Raw genomic sequence first — 18,812 nt, forward strand, 5'->3', positions numbered from 1 at the left:
TAATCATTGCTGGTGGATGAATTTACTGGCACTCGGGTCACCGCATTAAGTGTATTTGTTCTCTAAAGGAACCCAAAGAATATTTAGAGGGAGTCATTTGTTAAAGTTGTTGACATATTTCTTCTTCCAGATGCAGTAATGGGACATGTGGACAGTGCAAACTGTGCTTATTCTCAAATGCAGCCCCTGTTGATGGAAGGAAGGTGCTGCATTGTTTAACTCGCGATCTTTACAGTTTACAGGCTGCAGAAAACACTCCACTCAAATCCTATACTCTCTGAGCTCTAAAAAGATAATGTGATTTTACTCCGATGTGTCTGGTGTATCTTTACTTGGAGCTCTCTCGAAAAACATAAATTTGAATAAGCGCACACATATAAATATGAAATATATACTCACATATATATATATAAATATATATAAATAAAACACAGACACACACACACAAACAGGCATACACGCACAGGCACACATACATGTACAGACACACACACACCGACATGCACATGTAGACAAGCACATGCGGACACAGTCACACATGGAACGACAAACACAGTTACACAGATACATTCACAGTTGCGGTCGGTGATGACAGAAGACTGCTTACTTGTAGGGAATGTGCTTGGTGCCATTGACGAGAGCCAGGATGACATTTCCCAGTGCGGACAGGGAGAGGCAGAGCCCAGAGCCCCCCTCACGACTTTTGCTCAGCACTTTTACACAGCTGCCCAAGTCAATGAGGTGTAAGCGGCTGCGACCTCCTGACACTGCCGGCAGAAGAGGATAAAAGAGATCAGATCAGTCAGTTATTCTATGGCCATGAAAACCCTGCTGAAAGAACGGCTCCTCATTAAGCCCCTCAACTGCTGATCAGACATTTATCAACTGCAATATACAGTCGCCAGCCGGCAGTCTATTCGATGGGAACGCAGTAAACCAACACCACTGCCCTGAAGAATAATATACCTCCTTTCCATTATAGGGTTCTTCCCAAGCAGGCCTGTACTGTCTATACAAGATTCTAAACTATCAACAGCTGAACCTTCCACTGGTCCTTCCTGCAAAGCTCTGCTAGAGCTTGAAATGGTGCTGGCGATATTAATAACACACACATTGAAACTCCTCTGTCCCTATTTCAATGATCATTCTAATGTGAAACAGGAAGAGCTTGGTGCGAACATCGCAATGAACTCGCCAGCGGCATTGCATGGTGCAATCCCATTGGTTTTTAACCTGTTTCAATAAGAATGCCGATGACATCCTCAATGAGATTCGCTATGGACAAACCAATCAACTCAACAGAGAGAGGTCAGGGTTTAAACAGAATAACAGGGGACAGCAAATAGCAGAAAGTTGTGAATATTGCTGATAATTCTTAAACATGACATAGAGATAGGATTTATAATCATCTTGAAAAGAATAAGTTCATTAGAGATAGTCAGCACGGTTTTGTGAAGGGTAGGTCGTGCCTCACAAACCTTATTGAGTTTTTTGACAAGGTGACCAAACAGGTGGATGAGGGTAAAGCCGTGGATGTGGTCTATATGGATTTCAGTAAGGCGTTTGATAAAGTTCCCCACGGTAGGCTATTGCAGAAAATACAGAAGTATGGGATTGAAGGTGAATTAGTGCTTTGGATCAGAAATTGGCTATCTGAAAGAAGACAGAGGGTGGTGGTTGATGGTAAATGTTCATCTTGGAGTATAGTTTCTAGTGGTGTACCGCAAGGATCTGTTTTGGGGCCACTGCTGTTTGTCATTTTTATAAATGACCTGGATGAGGGTGTAGAAGGGTGGGTTAGTAAATTTGCGGATGACACGAAGGTCGGTGGAGTTGTGGATAGTGCCGAAGGATGTTGTAGGTTACAGAGGGACATAGATAGGCTGCAGAGCTGGGCTGAGAGATGGCAAATGGAGTTTAATGCAGAAAAGTGTGAGGTGATTCACTTCGGAAGGAGTAACAGGATTGCAGAATACTGGGCTAATGGGAAGATTCTTGGTAGTGTAGATGAGCAGAGAGATCTTGGTGTCCAGGTACATAAATCCCTGAAAGTTGCCACCCAGGTTAATAGAGCTGTTAAGGCATATGGTGTGTTAGCTTTTATTAGTAGGGGGATCGAGTTTAGGAGCCACGAGGTCATGCTGCAGCTGTACAGAACTCTGGTGCGGCCGCACCTGGAGTATTGCGTGCAGTTCTGGTCACCGCATTATAGGAAGGATGTGGAAGCTATGGAAAGGGTGCAGAGGAGATTTACTAGGATGTTGCCTGGTATGGAGGGAAGGTCTTACGAGGAAAGGCTGAGGGACTTGAGGTTGTTTTCGTTAGAGAGAAGGAGGAGAAGAGGTGACTTAATAGAGACATATAAGATAATCAGAGGGTTGGACAGGGTGGATAGTGAGAGCCTTTTTCCTCGGATGGTGATAGCAAACACGAGGGGACATAGCTTTAAGTTGAGGGGTGATAGATATAGGACAGATGTCAGAGGTAGTTTCTTTACTCAGAGAGTAGTAGGGGCGTGGAACGCCCTGCCTGCAACAGTAGTAGACTCGCCAACTTTAAGGGCATTTAAGTGGTCATTGGATAGACATATGGATGAAAATGGAATAGTGTAGGTCAGATGGTTTCACAGGTCGGCACAACATCGAGGGCTGAAGGGCCTGTACTGCGCTGTAATGTTCTATGTAATGTTCTATGACACTGACGGTGACACTTGAGATAGATTTTTTTTGGGTGATATTGTAAAGTGGGTGATAGCGAGTCAGCAGCCTGTTTACATCTCTCCCCAGTTTTATTTTACGTTATAGAATGAATCATAGAATGGTTACAGCACAGAAGGAGGCCTTTTGGCCCGTCAAGCCCATGCCAGCTCTCTGCAAGAGAAACTCACCTAGGCCCATACCCCCACCCTTTCCCCGTAGCCCTGCAAAATCTTCTTTTCAGATAGTTTTCCAATTCCCTTTTGAAAACCACAATTGAACCTGCCTCCACCACACTCTCAGGCAGTACATTCCAGATCCTCAACACTCGCTGCATAAAAAAGTTTTCCTCATGTCGCTATTGATTCTTTTGTCATTCATCTTAAATCGGTGTCCTCTGGTTCTTGATCCTTCTACCAATGGGAACAGTTTCTCCCCATCTACTCTGTCCAGACCCCTCATGAACACCTCTATCAAATCTCCTGTCAATCTTCTCTTCTCTAAGGACAATAACCCTAGTATTACGACCAGGTGAGAAAGGTGTCTAGGGGTCCCTCTCAGCCTTCACCTGGTCTTACCATAACAGGGTTTAATTTTAAACACATCATATTTTGAGCTCCCCTTTGGTGAATCCTGGTTCAAGCTTTCCAATTATAAGGCAAAGAAACCAGCACAAACAGGTTTTCTCAGGTTTAAAGAAGAAAAGTTGGAATTTATTAAACTTGAACGTGAACTCTAATTCGGTTAATGCCTACGGATACACAATGCACCCACGCTAGCATGCATACGCGATACACACATGCAGATAGAGACAGAAAACAGCAGAAGAAAAATAAAGTGGAAAAGTTTGAGGCAATATCTGAAGAGTTTTTGTTTCGGTTCTTCGAGCTCACTGTAGAGTCCTTGATTGTAGGTAGATTTTGTTTTTCGTTGGGGCCCAGTATTCTTCTTAAACCTTGTTTACTGTAGGAGACTTTTCTCTCTTGGGGTTCATGTGGCTTCAGTGAATTCAGAGGCTTGTGAGAAGGCAGGAGCAATCTTCTCAGTCCAGGAGCAAACAGTCTTTTTGAGTTTAAACGCTCTGTGGCTAGTTCAAAAAACTCTGGAACAGCCAGTTAGTCATGTGACCAGATGGTCCAACCAGTCCTGGCCCCTGTGGATTGCATCACCCCAGCAGGCCCTGGAATGTGCTTCCCCAGCTCCTCACTGTCCAGTGATCAACATCTATCGTGGGTGGAATGTGTCAGGGAATGGTCCTTTGTCTACACAAGCACCATCTATTAGTGTGCAAATGTTTTCCATCCAACTCTGGCAGCCCTTGTAACAGGCCTTCTCCTTCCCAGCAACAATTTGAAATCTAATGTCCTTATGGTGAATTTATGCCTCAGTCTTGGCAGGTGGGGGCCCAGCATGACACCTCCGCAACCAGCAGAATGAAATGGGATTTGTTTTAATGTCTTGGCCTCATTTATGTCCCACTTACCAGCCCCTAATATGGACAGCCACTGGCAGGCAAAGGCCAGAAAGCCTAGCGGCTGCCTGCCAACACAAAGGTAGGTTTCTGGGGTGTGGGGGGAGGGGGAGGTTCTGCAAGCTACCTTGTTTGGGAAGTAGGGGAGGACATGATTGTCCAGCAGAGGCCTAAACTCTCCCTGGAGCTAGGATCACTCCTCGTGCTCCCACAGGAGAAAGTCTAGGCAAAGATGAGTTTACAACTTACCTTTTAGGGCCTCCGTATGTCCCCTGATGTTCTACTCAGTGGGCCACCTCAAGGCCCTGAGCTGCATGTATTAATGTGACTTCTATCTGAGAGCAAATAGTTTCTCTGAACCAATTCACCTCGGTGTTACTCACTGATCCCTCAGTCGATCCCTCAGTGTTACTCCGTGATTCGTCAGTGTTACGCAGCGATCCCTCAGTGAGAGTCTGATCCCTCAGTGTTATTCAGTAATCCCTCAGTGTTACTCAGCGATCCCTCAGTGTGACTCTGATCTCTCAATGTTACTCTGTGATCCCCGCTGGAGAGTGAGTAGGCGTGGATTTCAGATGAAAGCACAATCTATGACAACCCATAGCTTGCCTCCATCCTTGGCCATAGCTCTCACATGAAGAATGATCCCCTTCGACGATGTACTAGAGAGCTGTCAAAGCCCATGTAAATAAGACTAAAACATAGCTGTTCTGGAGCAGCTTTGAGCTGTGAACTCACTCTGGGATTTACTCAGACCTGTTTCACCCAGTTTATGAACCCATTTGAACACCCAGCAAAGTTAGTGCAATGTAATCACACCCAGTTAGCCATTTATGTCGATATATTAAGATGAATAGTGTCGCGGATTGCTAATTTGAAACTGAAACTGGCATTGAAAAAGTAAGAGGTAAGTTTTGACTTTGTTTGATAGAGTAACATGGACGAGATCAAGTTGGCAGCCAGTTAAACATCTCTTCCCTTGTTTATTGAAGTCAACCGTTATGTGGATAGATTGGCGAAATTAGTGTTATGCTGGGCCCCACCTGCCAAGAATGAGGCATATTAATTTCGCATATGGACATTAAATTTCAAATTGTTGCTGGGAAGGAGAAGGCCTGTTACAAGGGCTGCCAGACTTGGGTGGAAAACATTTGCATACTAACAGACGGTGCTTGTAGACAAAGGACCATTCCCTGACACATTCCACCCACAATGGATGTTGATCACTGGACAGTGAGGGGGTGGAGAAGCACATTCCTGGGCCTGCTGGGGTGATGCAATCCACAGAGGCCAGGACTGGTTGGATCATCTGATCACATGACTAACTGGCTGTTCCAGGGTTTTTTGAACTAGCCACAGAGTGTTTGAACTCAAAAAGACTGTTTGCTCCTGGACTGAGAAGATCTCTCCTGTCTGCTCCCATCTCTTTCTCACAAGCCTCTGAATTCACTGAAGACAAATGAACCCCAAGAGAGAAAAGTCTCCTACAGCAAACAAGGTTTAAGAAGAATACTGGGCCCCAATGAAAAGCAAGAGTTACCAACAATCAAGGACTCTACAGTGAGCTTGAAGAACCGTAACAAAAACTCTTTAGATATTGCCTCAAACCTTTCCACTTTATTTTTCTTCTGCTCTTTTCTGTCTCTATCTGCATGTATCACGTACCCACTCCCTGCCTCCTGCAATCCCACTCATAGTTAAACATCCCTCCTCCATCATATAAAGCAACTGCAGTCCGCACTACTATTAATGCTCTCTGAAGTGACCTACCAAGCCACTCCACTGAAAAACAATCCCTCATGAAGTAAGGCCCAACATTATATTTTGGGGGCAATTAGTAATGAGCAATAAATGAGACCTTGACATCGCCTGAGAACAACAATTATTTGAAGAACACTGATCTCGTCATCCCTTGGGCCTACAGGAGGGAAATTAGTCAGCTTTTCCTCTTAAGGTCACTACCCATTGGGGCCCTGATGGAGAGCACACACAGGAGAAAGTGGGGGGGGGGGCTGCTAAAGATTTTGGGGCGGACAGTGCCAAAGTTGGAATTAATGAAGGGATGCAGTCTCCACGAAAGGACGCTTACTTCCCCCCTTGCCGCTCTTCTCCATGCGGTACTGGTAGATGTGCAAAGTGAACAGCATGTGGGAATTCCGCTGATCCTCCTCTTCACACTCGGGCCTGCTACTCCGGCGCGAAGCAATGGCGGCGTCCAAGAAGAAGGCGGCCTTCTCCGCGGTTGGCGCACGGAGCTCACTCTGGTTCTGGAGCTGCCAAAAAAAACACACACACACACACACACACACACACAAACACACACAGTGGCAGGAGGGAAACATGTGTTAAACTGCAACAACAAGAAGTTACATTTATATAGTAAAACGTCCCAAAGCGCTTCAAAGGAATGTCAAACAAAATTTGACACGGAGCCAACGTAACGAGATATTAGGCTAGGTGACCAAACGCTTGGTCCAAGAGCTAGCTTTTAAGGAGCTTCTTAAAGGAGGAGAGAGAGGCTGTGAAGAAAGTGGAGAGATTTAGGGAGGGAATTCCAGAGTTTAGGGCCAAGGCAGTTGAAGACATGGCCGCCCATGGTGGTGCGATTAAAATCGGGGATGCTCAAGAGGCTAGAATTAGAGGAGCGCTGATATCTTGGAGGGTTGTGAGGCTGGAGGAGGTTACAGAGATAGGGAGGGGTGAGGCCATGGAGGGATTTGAAAACAAGGATGAGAATTTTAAAATTGAGATATTGCCGGACCGGGAGCCAGTGTAGATCAATGAGAACAGGAGCAATGGGTGATCAGGACTTGGTGAAAGTTGGGATATGGAGAGCAGAGTTTTGGATGAGCTCTAGTTTGTGTAGGGCGGATGATGGGAGGCTGGCCAGGAGAGCACTGGAATAGTCAGGTCCAGAGCAAATAAAAAAAACACTGCCACATAGGAACAGGAATAGACGGAGTACCTGTTCCGCTGTCTAATTAGTTCATGGCTGATCTGTGCCTTAACTTTATTTACATGCTTTGGTTCCGTAAGACTGTGGTGTAGTGGTAATGCCACTCAACTCAGGCTCCAGAGGCTTAGGCTAATCGTTTGGAGATACAGGTTCAAATCCCACCATGGCAGCTAGTGGAATTTAAGTTCAATTAATTAACAAAAAGAATCTGGAATTAAAAGCTAGTCTCAGTAACGGTACCATGAAGTTATCGCCGATTGTTGTAAAAACCCATCTGGTTCACTAATGTCTTTTAGGGAAGGAAATCTGCTGTTCTTACCCAGTCTGGTCGACATGTGACTCCAGACCCACAGCAATGTGGTTGACTCTTAACTGCCCCCTGAAATGGCCTAGCAAGCCACTCAGTTGTCAAGGGCAATTAGGGATGGGCAACAAATGCTGTCCTTGCCAGCGATGCCCACATCCCATGAAAGAATTAAAAAAAAGCCCTTCCCTAACACCAATCTATCAATCTGAGTTTTGAAATTTTCAATTAACCCCCAACAGTTTTTGGGGGAGAGAGAGTTCCAGAATTCCACGACACTTTGCCCATTAGAGCTTAAACAAAAAATATTATATACTCTCAGCTCATCAACGGTTTACTCTTTAAAAATTGAGTTTCTTTTAATGTATTAGCATATTATTTTGATATCTGATGCTATTTACAGCATAGGCACAGAGATGTTTCTACTTGTGGGGAGAGACCCAAATGAGAGGTTAGCAATCTTGGTCACTAATAAATCCAATAGTTTCAGGAGAAATGTCTTTAGCTATGGAGTGGTGAGAATGTGGAATTTTCTACCACTGGGAGTAGCTGAGAATAATATAGATTGGATTTGTCCAACATACAGCCCGCGGGCCAGGATCCAGCCCACCAAAGGTTTCCTTCCGGCCCGTGGATGTATTTCAGAGATAAGAAATTTTCCATTGGTTTCTTGTTGCAGACCAGCTTTTTAAAAAAATCACATCAGTTTCACAGCTGATTTTTTTTAACAAACGGATCAACTACAAAGCTGCTCTGCTGAGCGTTCCCGCTTTCTGTAACTAGCAGAGAGAGAGACGGTGGGAGAGAGGGGGAGAGAGCCGGGGGGGGGGTGGGGGGGAACAGAGAGATAGAGAGAGGGAGGGGGGACACAGAGAGAGAGAGGGATACAGAGAGAGAGGGGGAGAGAGACAGAGAAAGGGGAACAGAGAGGTGGGGTCAAATAGAGAGGGGGGGGCAGAGAGAGAGAGGGGAACAGAGAGGAGGGGAACTGGGGGGGGTGGAGAGAACGGCAGAGAGACAGAGAGAGAGGGGGCAGAGGGAGAGTGAGAGCACAGAGAGAGGGGAGCAGAGAGAGAGGGGACAGAGAGAGCAAAGACGACACAGAGTGGGGGAACACACACAGGGGGGAGGGGGGGGGGACACAAGGAGTGACAGAGAGAGGGAGAGAGTGATCAAGATCACTCCTGACAGATGGACATCTATCCGGAATACTCAGCATCGCAACAAGAAGTGTGTGGGCAACACTGACTACTTGTACAAGCAAAGAAATGCCAGATATCTTAATAAATCAGTGTTCAACATAGTGATGACAAAGTAAGTCAATAAATTAATCTTTTCATTTAAAGCTTCTTCACAAAAATGCACATTTGTTGTTGTTTTGATTAATAGTAAGATAAATTTTTAATGCAAGAAATACTCAGCAGGTCTGGCAGCATCTGTGTAAAGAGAAGCAGAGTTAACGTTTCAGGTCTGTGACCCTTCTTCAGAACTGGCAAATATTAGAAATGTCAAAGGTTAACCTTTGACATATCTAATATTTACCAGTTCTGAAGAAGGGTCACTGACCCAAAACGTTAACTCTGCTTCTCTTTTCACAGATGCTGCCAGACCTGCTGAGTATTTCCAGCATTTCTTGTTTTTATTTCAGATTTCCAACATCCGCAGTATTTTGCTTTTAAATTTTTAATGCCTTTATCTTTCTGAAATTGTCTCACCGGCTCCCTATGTAAGACAAAAAAGGTAATGTGGCCCCCGAATAGGTTGGACAACCCTGGTATAGATGGATAGAAGGGGAAGCTAGATAATCACATGAGAGGGAAGGGAATAGAAGGATATGCTGATCAGGTTTGATGAAGAAGGGTGTGATGTGGCTCGTGTGGAACATAAACACCGGCATAGACCGGATGGGCCGAATGGCCAGTTTCTGTGCTGTAAATTTTATGTAATTCAATCTGACCTGCTTTACAGTGTAAATATGGCATCGTCACCACCTAATAAGAAGAATGAGCTTCAATGGAGTAAGTCTATGTGTAGAGACAGGGTGGAAAGTTCGCGCAAAGCCTCCACTGGTTAATGCACTGCCAGGTGAGGAACTGAGCCACTTGGACTGGGAACGTTGTGGTGTGGTCCAGCCCCGGTGGACGAGGAATTAGCTGATCTTAGCCACGGTGGCAACAGGATTATGACAATAGCCTGGGTGCTGGGGGGAGGGAAGATGATCAGTCAGGGGGGTGTCCTCCTCCTGATCGATATCTAGTGCCTGTGTGGACATGCATTGATGCCTCAGTTGCAATACTTATCCAAGATAGCTTGACAATGCTTACTGTCCAGGCCCCCACTTGAAGAACGGGCACTTGGGAGGCCACCCGAGTCTCCATTTTCAGAAGAAGAAATGTTTTTGTTAAAGAAAAAGAGTACAAAAATAAAGATTTGGGGCATCTGAGCACATTTAGGGAGAGGCACCAGCTAACAAAGTTGCATTTTTGCCACCTGTAAAACAGTATTACCTGCATGCCACAGATCGGGTCCTCACAGAGGTAAACTCCAGGAGACTGGCCATCCTGCAGACTGCCTGTAGCTACTTCGGACAGCAGATCCTTCAGGTTTTCTTCCTTCCCCCAGACCTCTACCGCAGAGACCCTGACTGAGAACCGAGCTCCTGTCTTTTCTTTCCTCTCATTAATCAGTTTGAAGAGCCAGGAGATAGCACAGGGGATTATACCAAGATTCTGCATGGAGTCGTCTTTTCCAATCATGGTGTACGACTTTCCTGTCACATCACACAAAATGAAAACACGTTTGAGTTCAAATGACAATGTGGAACAGAATGACAGTTTCCACATCAGAGTTATGGTCCGTAGAGACCTTAACCCGGGACAGTGGCTCAAAGCAGAAAGAAGTACAATTTTCCCTTATTTAGAACCTCAACCGGATGGAAGTTCAGGCACTTGGAGCCCACCTGACTTAAGCGTGCACACTGCACTATCTGAGTTTAACCATCTGCAGTATTAGGCCTTGATAACAACAGCAACTCAAAGTACAGTAAGTGCTACTCAGGCTCTTGGTAGGACAGAAAGGATGGGAAATGGGGAATTACCTACAGTATTGGGTTTGCTGTTCGAGAGCAAACTTCACACATTTCAAAACCTTGCTAAGTAATAACAGATTTCCTTACAGCCTTCCAGGCTGGCTTCAATTATTTCCATTTCACTGTGGATGAGATTGAACAACCAATTGAAGAAACCGAGCTCTCCAGCGAAGGACAAAAACTGAAAACTTATTTTCTTCCCGACACCTCTGGGTAAGATCTCTCCCCTCAGCTCCCCCAGAAACTAAAGACCCCCCCCGCACCCCCCACACATAGCTCACCAGTCAACGCACAGCCGGAGATCACATTTTAAGTCATTGAAAATGATTTTATAAAACTCTACAGAATCATTCACATTATTAGCTACATTGGTGTACACTAGTCAGTGTCTCAGTAAGTTAAATATTTTTTTTAACATTTTTAAGCTTTTAAAAAGGTGCCTTTGTGCCTGAGAAAAAAGCCCCAACTTAATTTGAAGAGCCACCTCGAAGGGACACAAATGTGCGTGATTCATGGAAACTCGTCATGACGATTAATTCAATCCGTGGCCAGTTTTGTGGGGGCTGACTTCCGGCAAAATGTTCTTTAAACTAACGCAAAGGATTGTGGAAACTTGATGTGCGCTGGGGAGTAGCCTTTGAAATTCCTCGATCTTTTACGCTGGTTTGGCCAGTTTACTTCAATGGAAACTCTACCCCTTTATCTTCAGGTTTTGGAAAGTTGGAAAGGGCTCCCTGAGTTCTATTTGCCAGCGGAAGCTAAATCCATTTGGAAAAGAGTCCAACTCTGACAGGAAAAGGCTGGTTGTGTCGAAGTTTGTTTAGCCGCCAATTGTACACTGGCTGCCTGTAAAGTTCACATCAAATATGTTGACTAACAGGGAAACGAACTGCTTTCAAACATCAGAAATGTGGTTTTGCTCTCTCAAAGTCATGTTCTCAGTCAGGGTGGGTGTGTGGGTGCAGGGAGGTGCAGGCAGGGGTGTGGGGGAGTCTCGGTTTTCAGCTCAGCAGAGTAACGTCGCTGACAAGTTTAATTCCCCCAAGTTGCATGCCGGTAACTCTCTGTCAAGCGACTGTAATGAAAGCTCGTACAAACCTAGCTTGGTGTGCCCGAAACAGAACACGCAGCCATCCGCACCATTGACCACGGACTGGATGACTTCCGCTACTGTTCCTGCACATACTTCAGCCTGTCGTGAAAAAGCAGAGGAGTTACACAGAATTACACAGAATGTACAGCACAAAAACAGGCCATTCGGCCCAACAGGTCTATGCTGGTGTTTATGCTTCACATGAATCTCCTCTCCCCTTGCTTCATCTAACCCTAAAAACAGATCATTTTATTCTATTTCTCCCTCATATGCTTATCTAGATTCCCCTTAAAAGCATCTATGCTTAGTATCACATATTTAATGTATAATTCATGTACTTGTGCTCCACATAAGTATACTGGTTAGGTAAAAACAACTGTAAGAGGATGAATGTTTAGTTCTTGTTGATGAATAGAATTCCACTGCCCAGAGACAGTGTGAAATATTATCATCGGGTGGTGCGAGTTAGTCTGAGATGAGTTTGTTTGATAAAGTGGATGGAGAGAAACTTTTTCCCATGTAGGGGAGTTCAGGTCAAGGGGTCTTAACCTTAAAATCAGAGCCGGGCCATTCAGGAGAGAAGTTGGGAAACACTTCTTCACACAAAGGGTGGTAGAAGTGTGGAACCCCTCTCCCACAAAAAAGCAGTCGATGCAGGCTCAATTAATAATTAAAAATTTGAGATCAAATAGATTTTCACCAGTCAAGGGCTTGCACGCTCAGTTGTTGAGTATATTCAAGAGTGAGATCAATAGATTTTTGGACACTAAGGGTATCGAGGGATAGGGGGATAGGGCAGGAAAGTGCAGTTGACATTGAAGATCAGTCATGATCTTACTGATGGCTTCAGGGACAGTAAAGTCTACTAGTGTTCCTATTTCTTATGTTCTTATACAGAGCCGAGGCAGATAGATGGAGTTAAGATTAGATCAGCCATCACCTCACTGAATGGCTGAACAGACTTGGGGGGCTAAATGGCCTCTTTCTGCTCCAATGAGTGGGTGCAGATAAAAGAGGTCCAAAACAGGTTTTATAAGACCTCTATGTGTGGTGCATTAAACCACACCCCCATTCCAGACTATGAAAGGGCACAGGTAATTGTAGCCTTGGGAATGGAGTGTGATGTAGAGGGTGGTGTGGTATTTTCACCGTGGCGGTTAGAACAGAATGCGGCCACGTTGCCACTAACCTGCGAAGAGTCCTGCGGGAAGACAGCGTCGAAAGCAAACATCTTTGGTGGCACCAGGCCCCCTCTCTTCTGCGAGGAATTCTGGAGCCCGTTAACCGGTGGGTCGTACAACGTGATCTGCTTTTTACGAGGGTCGACCTTAAAGAAGCAGCTGGATTCGGACATGTCCCCAACGGAGGCCGGGCAGATTCGCAGCATGACCTTCACCTATCAGGGTGGGAAATAGGAAAACAAATTGGGAGCTTTTTAACGTCGCTCTTTTAATTTTTTTTTAATTTCCAAAATATACTTTATTAATAAAAATCTGTAAAAAAATACATTACCAAACAGTTTCAAACAGCACCAAGTCAAAAAATACAAACAGTGCAAAGGCGGTCTGTTACCTTCTATGCAATCATGAGTTGCCTCACAACCCTTCCATTTCATTGTCGTGCCAGATACATTTTTACATTTTACAGCAGACAAAATTTCCCCGATGCAGTTCGAGGGGTTTCCCATGGATCGCTCTTTTAATATATCTGATTAAAACACCGCATTCGTTCTACAGGATATGTCACTGCATAAACCGCCCAGCACTACTGCTAATTTACCACATCACAGCGAGGGTTGCTAACCCTTCTAGAATCTTCAGGAAATAAGTTCCGGGGCACTACTATGAACAAAATCCAGGTAGGAGAAAAATCAGGGGTGGCATTAAGAAAAAAGGTTATTTCATTTTCTTTGATCAGTTCTGTTAATTAGTTATAAAAATATTGGCGATTTGGGGGAGAAAGAGTGACTGAAGAATTATTCAATCAGGTATTGAGGAGCCTGTGTGTTTTCCAGTTGGCCGTGATGTGATTAAGCGTCAAGGAATAATTTCAAACTGGGGCAGGATGTTTAGCCCTGATGGGGGAGGGTGTGCTGGGAATTGCCGGCACCATCCCACTCCTGGGCCATTTTCTTGGAGGTGGCATTGGGATGGAGGTGGCATGGCTACCAGCCCACAAGAATTTTCCAGTCGGCTTCCCAGGCCCCCCGAGGCATCGGGGACTAGGCCAGCTGCCTGGAGGCGGCCGACTGGCAGCACATCAGAGGGGGTGCCAGTGCTCCAGTCAGGCTTTGAGGCCCTCCCTGCTTGCCTACAGCTGCTGCCGTAGGCCACCCTGTGCAAGGGGTCCCCCTCCCATGCTGGTGGCCCAGTTGCTGATCCCATTTTTAAAAAAGTTTTGGAGAGAGGCAGCACCGCAAGATAGAGGCACCCTCTCTCTCTCTAACCTGGACTGCAAGCTGCTGCTTCTTCAGTGTTAGAGGGCCTCCCTTTGACCCTCCAGATTCAACCGCCCGCCTGCCATCTTTAATAGGACGCCGAGCTCGGCCCCTGGCCACTAGTTGGCTGGGTGACTGTTTCCCACATAGTACGAGGCATGTGACCCCCATTTGACCCTGACGTCAGGCTCCCGACCCAAAGGGCAAAATCCTGTCCCAGAATTGGAAGCCCTCATTACGGCCTTCACGTTCAGGCTATACCCCAGGTTTCTACAAAAAGGCCTCAAAATTGGTTGGCTCCCCAAAAAAAAGACAAAACTGCTTAGCCCATGACAGCTTGATCAAGCTGAAGGAAGCTGACCCTTGCACAGGGTGGCCTATGGCAGCAGCTGTGGCCAGGCGGGCAGCGAGGGCCTCAAAGCCTGACTGGAGCACTGGCACCCCCTCCGAAGGAAGCTGACTGCCCAGCTTTGATTTCATTTCTTTGCAATTTACATCATTTTTCATCACATCTTAAATTGAACTGCAAACCACTTCATCCTGATCATCTCTCTGCACACAGATAGAAAGGAGTGATGGAGAGAGAAAATGTGGGAGAGAATTCTGCCACAAATCAATAAAATCTTGCATTTATATAGCGCTTTTAATGTAGTAACACGTCCCAAGGCAGTTCACGGGAGTGTTATCAAACAGAATTTGACACCGAGCCATACATGGAGCAATTAAGACAAGACCTGGTCAAAGGAATTGGTTTTAAGGAGTGTCTTAAAGAAGGAGAGGGAGGTAGAGAGATGAAAAGGTTTAAGGAAGGAATTGCAGAACTTAGGCCCAGCCAGCAGAAGGCAAGGCCACTTTAGTGGAGCAATTAAAGTCAGGATGCACAGGAGGTCCGAATTTGAGGAGTGCAGAGATCCCAGAGGATTGCAGGTTCAGGGTTTGGATAAACTGGAAGGGTACTAAGTCTGATCCCTGGTGTTCTAGTGGATATTTCAGTCAGCAATTAGTGAGTTGTGATGCTTGGAATTCACCATCTGCATGGGTGGTGGAAGCAGATTCAATAGTAACTTTCAAAAGGGAATTGCATAAATACTTAAAAAGAAACATTTGCAGGACTATGGGAAAGAGCAGGGGAGTGGGACTAATTGGATAGCTCTTTCAAAGTGCCGAAACAGACACAATGGGCCGAATGGACTCTTTCTTTTATTTTTTTTAAATTTAGAGATACAGCACTGAAACAGGCCCTTCGGCCCACCGAGTCTGTGCCGACCATCAACCACCCATTTTATACTAATCCTACACTAATCCCATATTCCTATCACATCCCCACCTGTCCCTATATTTCCCTACCACCTACCTATACTAGGGGCAATTTATAATGGCCAATTTACCTACCAACCTGCAAGTCTTTTGGCTGTGGGAGGAAACCGGAGCACCCGGAGGAAACCCACGCAGACACAGGGAGAACTTGCAAACTCCACACAGGCAGTACCCAGAATTGAACCCGGGTCGCTGGAGCTGTGAGGCTGCAGTGCTAACCACTGCGCCACTGTGCCGCCCACTGTGCTGCAAGATTATATGCTTTGAGTTCAGGTAGACTCTTAGCCTTATGTATTGGGGTTCCTGGTGATTTAATGAAGGTTCATGTTCTGATCATGCCTACTCCAAGACAGAAACTCTGGCTGGATTTTCCTGAACTTGCCCCAGGTGGGTCAGGGACATGACTTCCGCCTGCCATCTTGACCTGGCCATGACCCGGAACGGTTTCTTTCTTCATTATAATAGTACAGAGTGGGCTCTAAGTGGGATCTCCTGTGCCAAGAGGGAGACTGCCATTGGTCAAAAGGAAGGTGGGGGGAGGGGGTGAAATTCCACACCGGAGGAGTCAGAGCTCTGCTTAAAGTGGGGATAAGCAATCCATAGATCGGAAAGCAACTCCCACGTTAGGCCTCGGACTGAGCTGGGAGTTGGTGCGAGGAGTCCTAATGCTGGTAGAATAATGAGGGGAAAGCCATTTAAAACTGAGATGAGGAGGAATTTCTTCACTCAGAGGGTGGTGAATCTTTGAATCTTTCTCTACCCCAGAGGGCTGTGGAAGCTCAATCATTAAGCATGTTCAAGACAGAAATCGATAGATGCCTGAATACTAATGACATCAGGGGACATGGGGATGGCGTGGGAAAGTGGTGTTGAGATAGATGATCAGCCATGATCTAACTGAATGGCAGACCATGCTTGATGGGCTGAATGGCCTACTCCTGTTCCTATGGTAGCTGGGGCCAAACGAGCTTCCTAATAGGAGGGAATGGTGCTGAATACTAGGCTCTTTCTCTCCTGAAGGGATCCTTCTGCTGTTTTTGCAAGGGACTACTGTGGTCTCACTTCTGGTGGTCCCTGGGAGGCAGTGGAATGCAGGGAAATCAGATTGCATGCCAGGGTCTGTCTCCTCAGGGGCTCGGGTGATCAAGGTAATGGGTGATGGCTGATTTCCTCCAGTGAAGGAAGGGCAAGCTAAACAGAGGTTGGGACAGTGATGTGACGGTAAACTTAATCGCTGAATTTCCCCATCTTTTTCACCAAGCTCCCATCTTGTCTGGGGCAAGATAGGGGAGGAAAACCCAGGCCTCCAAATTTGTACCTCCCACCAGATCCACCTTTCAAAATTTTATTTTCCCTGTTTTTCCTCCCTCTCCTCTTCTCTTCTCTGGAATGCACCGGCTCTCCCTCTGAATGCTGTTCCACTAGCCTCCAGGCTCTCTCTGATAGTCCAATGGCCATCACTCATGTGATACCCTTGACCATGAGCACTGGTCAGCTAATGAACTACAGGGGGCATGACTGGCAAGTCAAAATCTTGCCCTTCCCTGGCATGCACCAGCAGGAGTCAATGAATTATTATTTGTCCAAAAATTGGCAATGTGCAAATTAGCCGCTGTGTTTCCAGCATCATAGCAGTGAATACACTTCAAAAGAAAAGTACGCCACTGGCCATAAAGAGCTTTGGGACATCCTGCAACTTCTTTTTTTTTAGAAGCCTGCCAAGTCAGTGCTTTAGAGAGAGGAGAAATGGAGTAAATTGGGGCAGTGGGCGGGGGAATCAGCAGAAAAGAAATGCCTGTGGGAAATATAACAGAAATGTTATCAAACGAGATGGTGGACAATCAGGGAACTCTGTTAAAGCTCTGACATTTAATATTTCATGGTCACAACTCACTGGAAAGATTGAGCCAAGAGATAGCCTTAGCAGATTAACAAGTGCCTCTTCACACTCTGCTTCCTCTCTGCCCTTCTCCCTTCTTTCAGACATTACATTTCTATTCCAATCTATTATAATAAAATAGCGTAAACAAAACCAGTTACAATTTAAGAGGCTGCTCCTGCTTATTGCCAGAAGCACAACTTCCAGCCATTTACAACAGCACCAACTTCTATTTCTCCCTATTAAATATAAAGGACTCTTGTTTTTAGTTTTGTTCAAGGACTGTGACTGCCTCTCTTCCATAACAAGTCATTAGTGTGTCTGTAAAGCCTACAATTTAGGAAAATTCTTACATGATGTTTCAACCCAAGAACTTGTGCGTGCATTCTTTAGAAGTGGGGAGACTTTGAGGTGTTCTAATTGAAGCTAGGGCAATTTGTTTGGATCAAAGTTGATGAAAAGCCACTTGGATACCAAGGGGAACACAAGTTAACAGTTTAGGAAGTTGGAAGTGAAATGCTTTCTATTCAAAAGAGTCACAGAATTGTACAGCAAGGTACCAGAAAAGGTCATTGAAGTGAAGGATGTAAATGGGTTGATTTAGATGTATTCTTGGAAAGAGAGAGAAGGGTTTGAGTATAGTGCGAAAGAGTCTCGGCACAGCAGAGGTCTGTGAAAAATAGAACAGCTTTGTTGAGACCTAACAACCATTTCCTGTTCATAAAAATTCTTGTTCCCACCCACTGCAAAATTTCCATTTACTTTTTATCCTAAAAGTTCTATGGTGACTGATCTGCTGCAGATCTGGGCTCCCTCGCCCACTTAATAACCTCTATATACTGTTAACTGGATAACATGCCTTCCACAACAATTAATCATTTGCCGGGAGTTCATCAGGAATCACAGCCTAGAAGTTCCAACTGCACCATTAGTCTGTGAGCACTTAATGTATGGCAGACTTAACATAGCTGTTAACATACCCCTCCTATCCTTGCCCTTTCAAGCACATGTTCATTTTGCCTACCTGTGAATTGCCTTGGGATATTTATTACATTAAAAGTACTATGTGAAAGCTAATTGTTGCTGTCCATTAACTTAACAGAAGTGACAACCTGCTTAAAAGAAACTTCTCTGTTAAACCAGCAGACAGAGGAAGATCATACAAATGTGTTAGGGGATTGTTCATTAATATGCCAACAGTCAATTCTAAGCTTATCAGTAAGAATTGGATGTTACACCATTTGTAGCACGGTCATTGTTTGTAATGCAACATCCATAAGAATTGTTAGGAACAGGAATGGGCCATTAAACCTAAAAGAAAATATACATACTGCCTTTCACAACCTCAGGACATCTCAAAACGCTTTACAGCCAATGAAGCACTTTTGAAGTGTAGTCACTGTTGTAATGCAAGAAATGTGGCAGCTAATTTGTGCACAGCAAACTCCCACAAACAGTAAAGGGACAATGACCAAATAATCTGTTTTTGTGATGTTGATTGAGGGATAAATATTGGCCAGGACTCCCCTGCTCTTCTTCAAAATAGTGCCATGGGATATTTTACATTGACT

At 45.2% G+C, this 18,812-nt stretch overlaps 1 protein-coding gene across 2 annotated transcripts in view; it reads right to left on the minus strand.

Moving 5' to 3' along the window:
- kif26ba (kinesin family member 26Ba) overlaps positions 1 to 18,812 on the minus strand; it is a 527,333-nt gene that overhangs the window by 236,736 nt on the left and 271,785 nt on the right. For both annotated transcript variants that reach the window (XM_068045423.1, XM_068045424.1), the window contains exons 6-10: positions 12,798 to 13,004; positions 11,614 to 11,707; positions 9,935 to 10,197; positions 6,257 to 6,440; positions 608 to 767 (exon numbers count right to left, since the gene is read on the minus strand). In XM_068045423.1, coding sequence (XP_067901524.1) covers positions 608 to 767; positions 6,257 to 6,440; positions 9,935 to 10,197; positions 11,614 to 11,707; positions 12,798 to 13,004 — 908 coding nt within the window. The remainder of the gene's footprint in view (positions 1 to 607; positions 768 to 6,256; positions 6,441 to 9,934; positions 10,198 to 11,613; positions 11,708 to 12,797; positions 13,005 to 18,812) is intronic.

Source organism: Heterodontus francisci, chromosome 13 (genome assembly GCF_036365525.1).
Source record: "Heterodontus francisci isolate sHetFra1 chromosome 13, sHetFra1.hap1, whole genome shotgun sequence".
In the NCBI taxonomy this organism is placed as follows: domain Eukaryota; kingdom Metazoa; phylum Chordata; class Chondrichthyes; order Heterodontiformes; family Heterodontidae; genus Heterodontus; species Heterodontus francisci.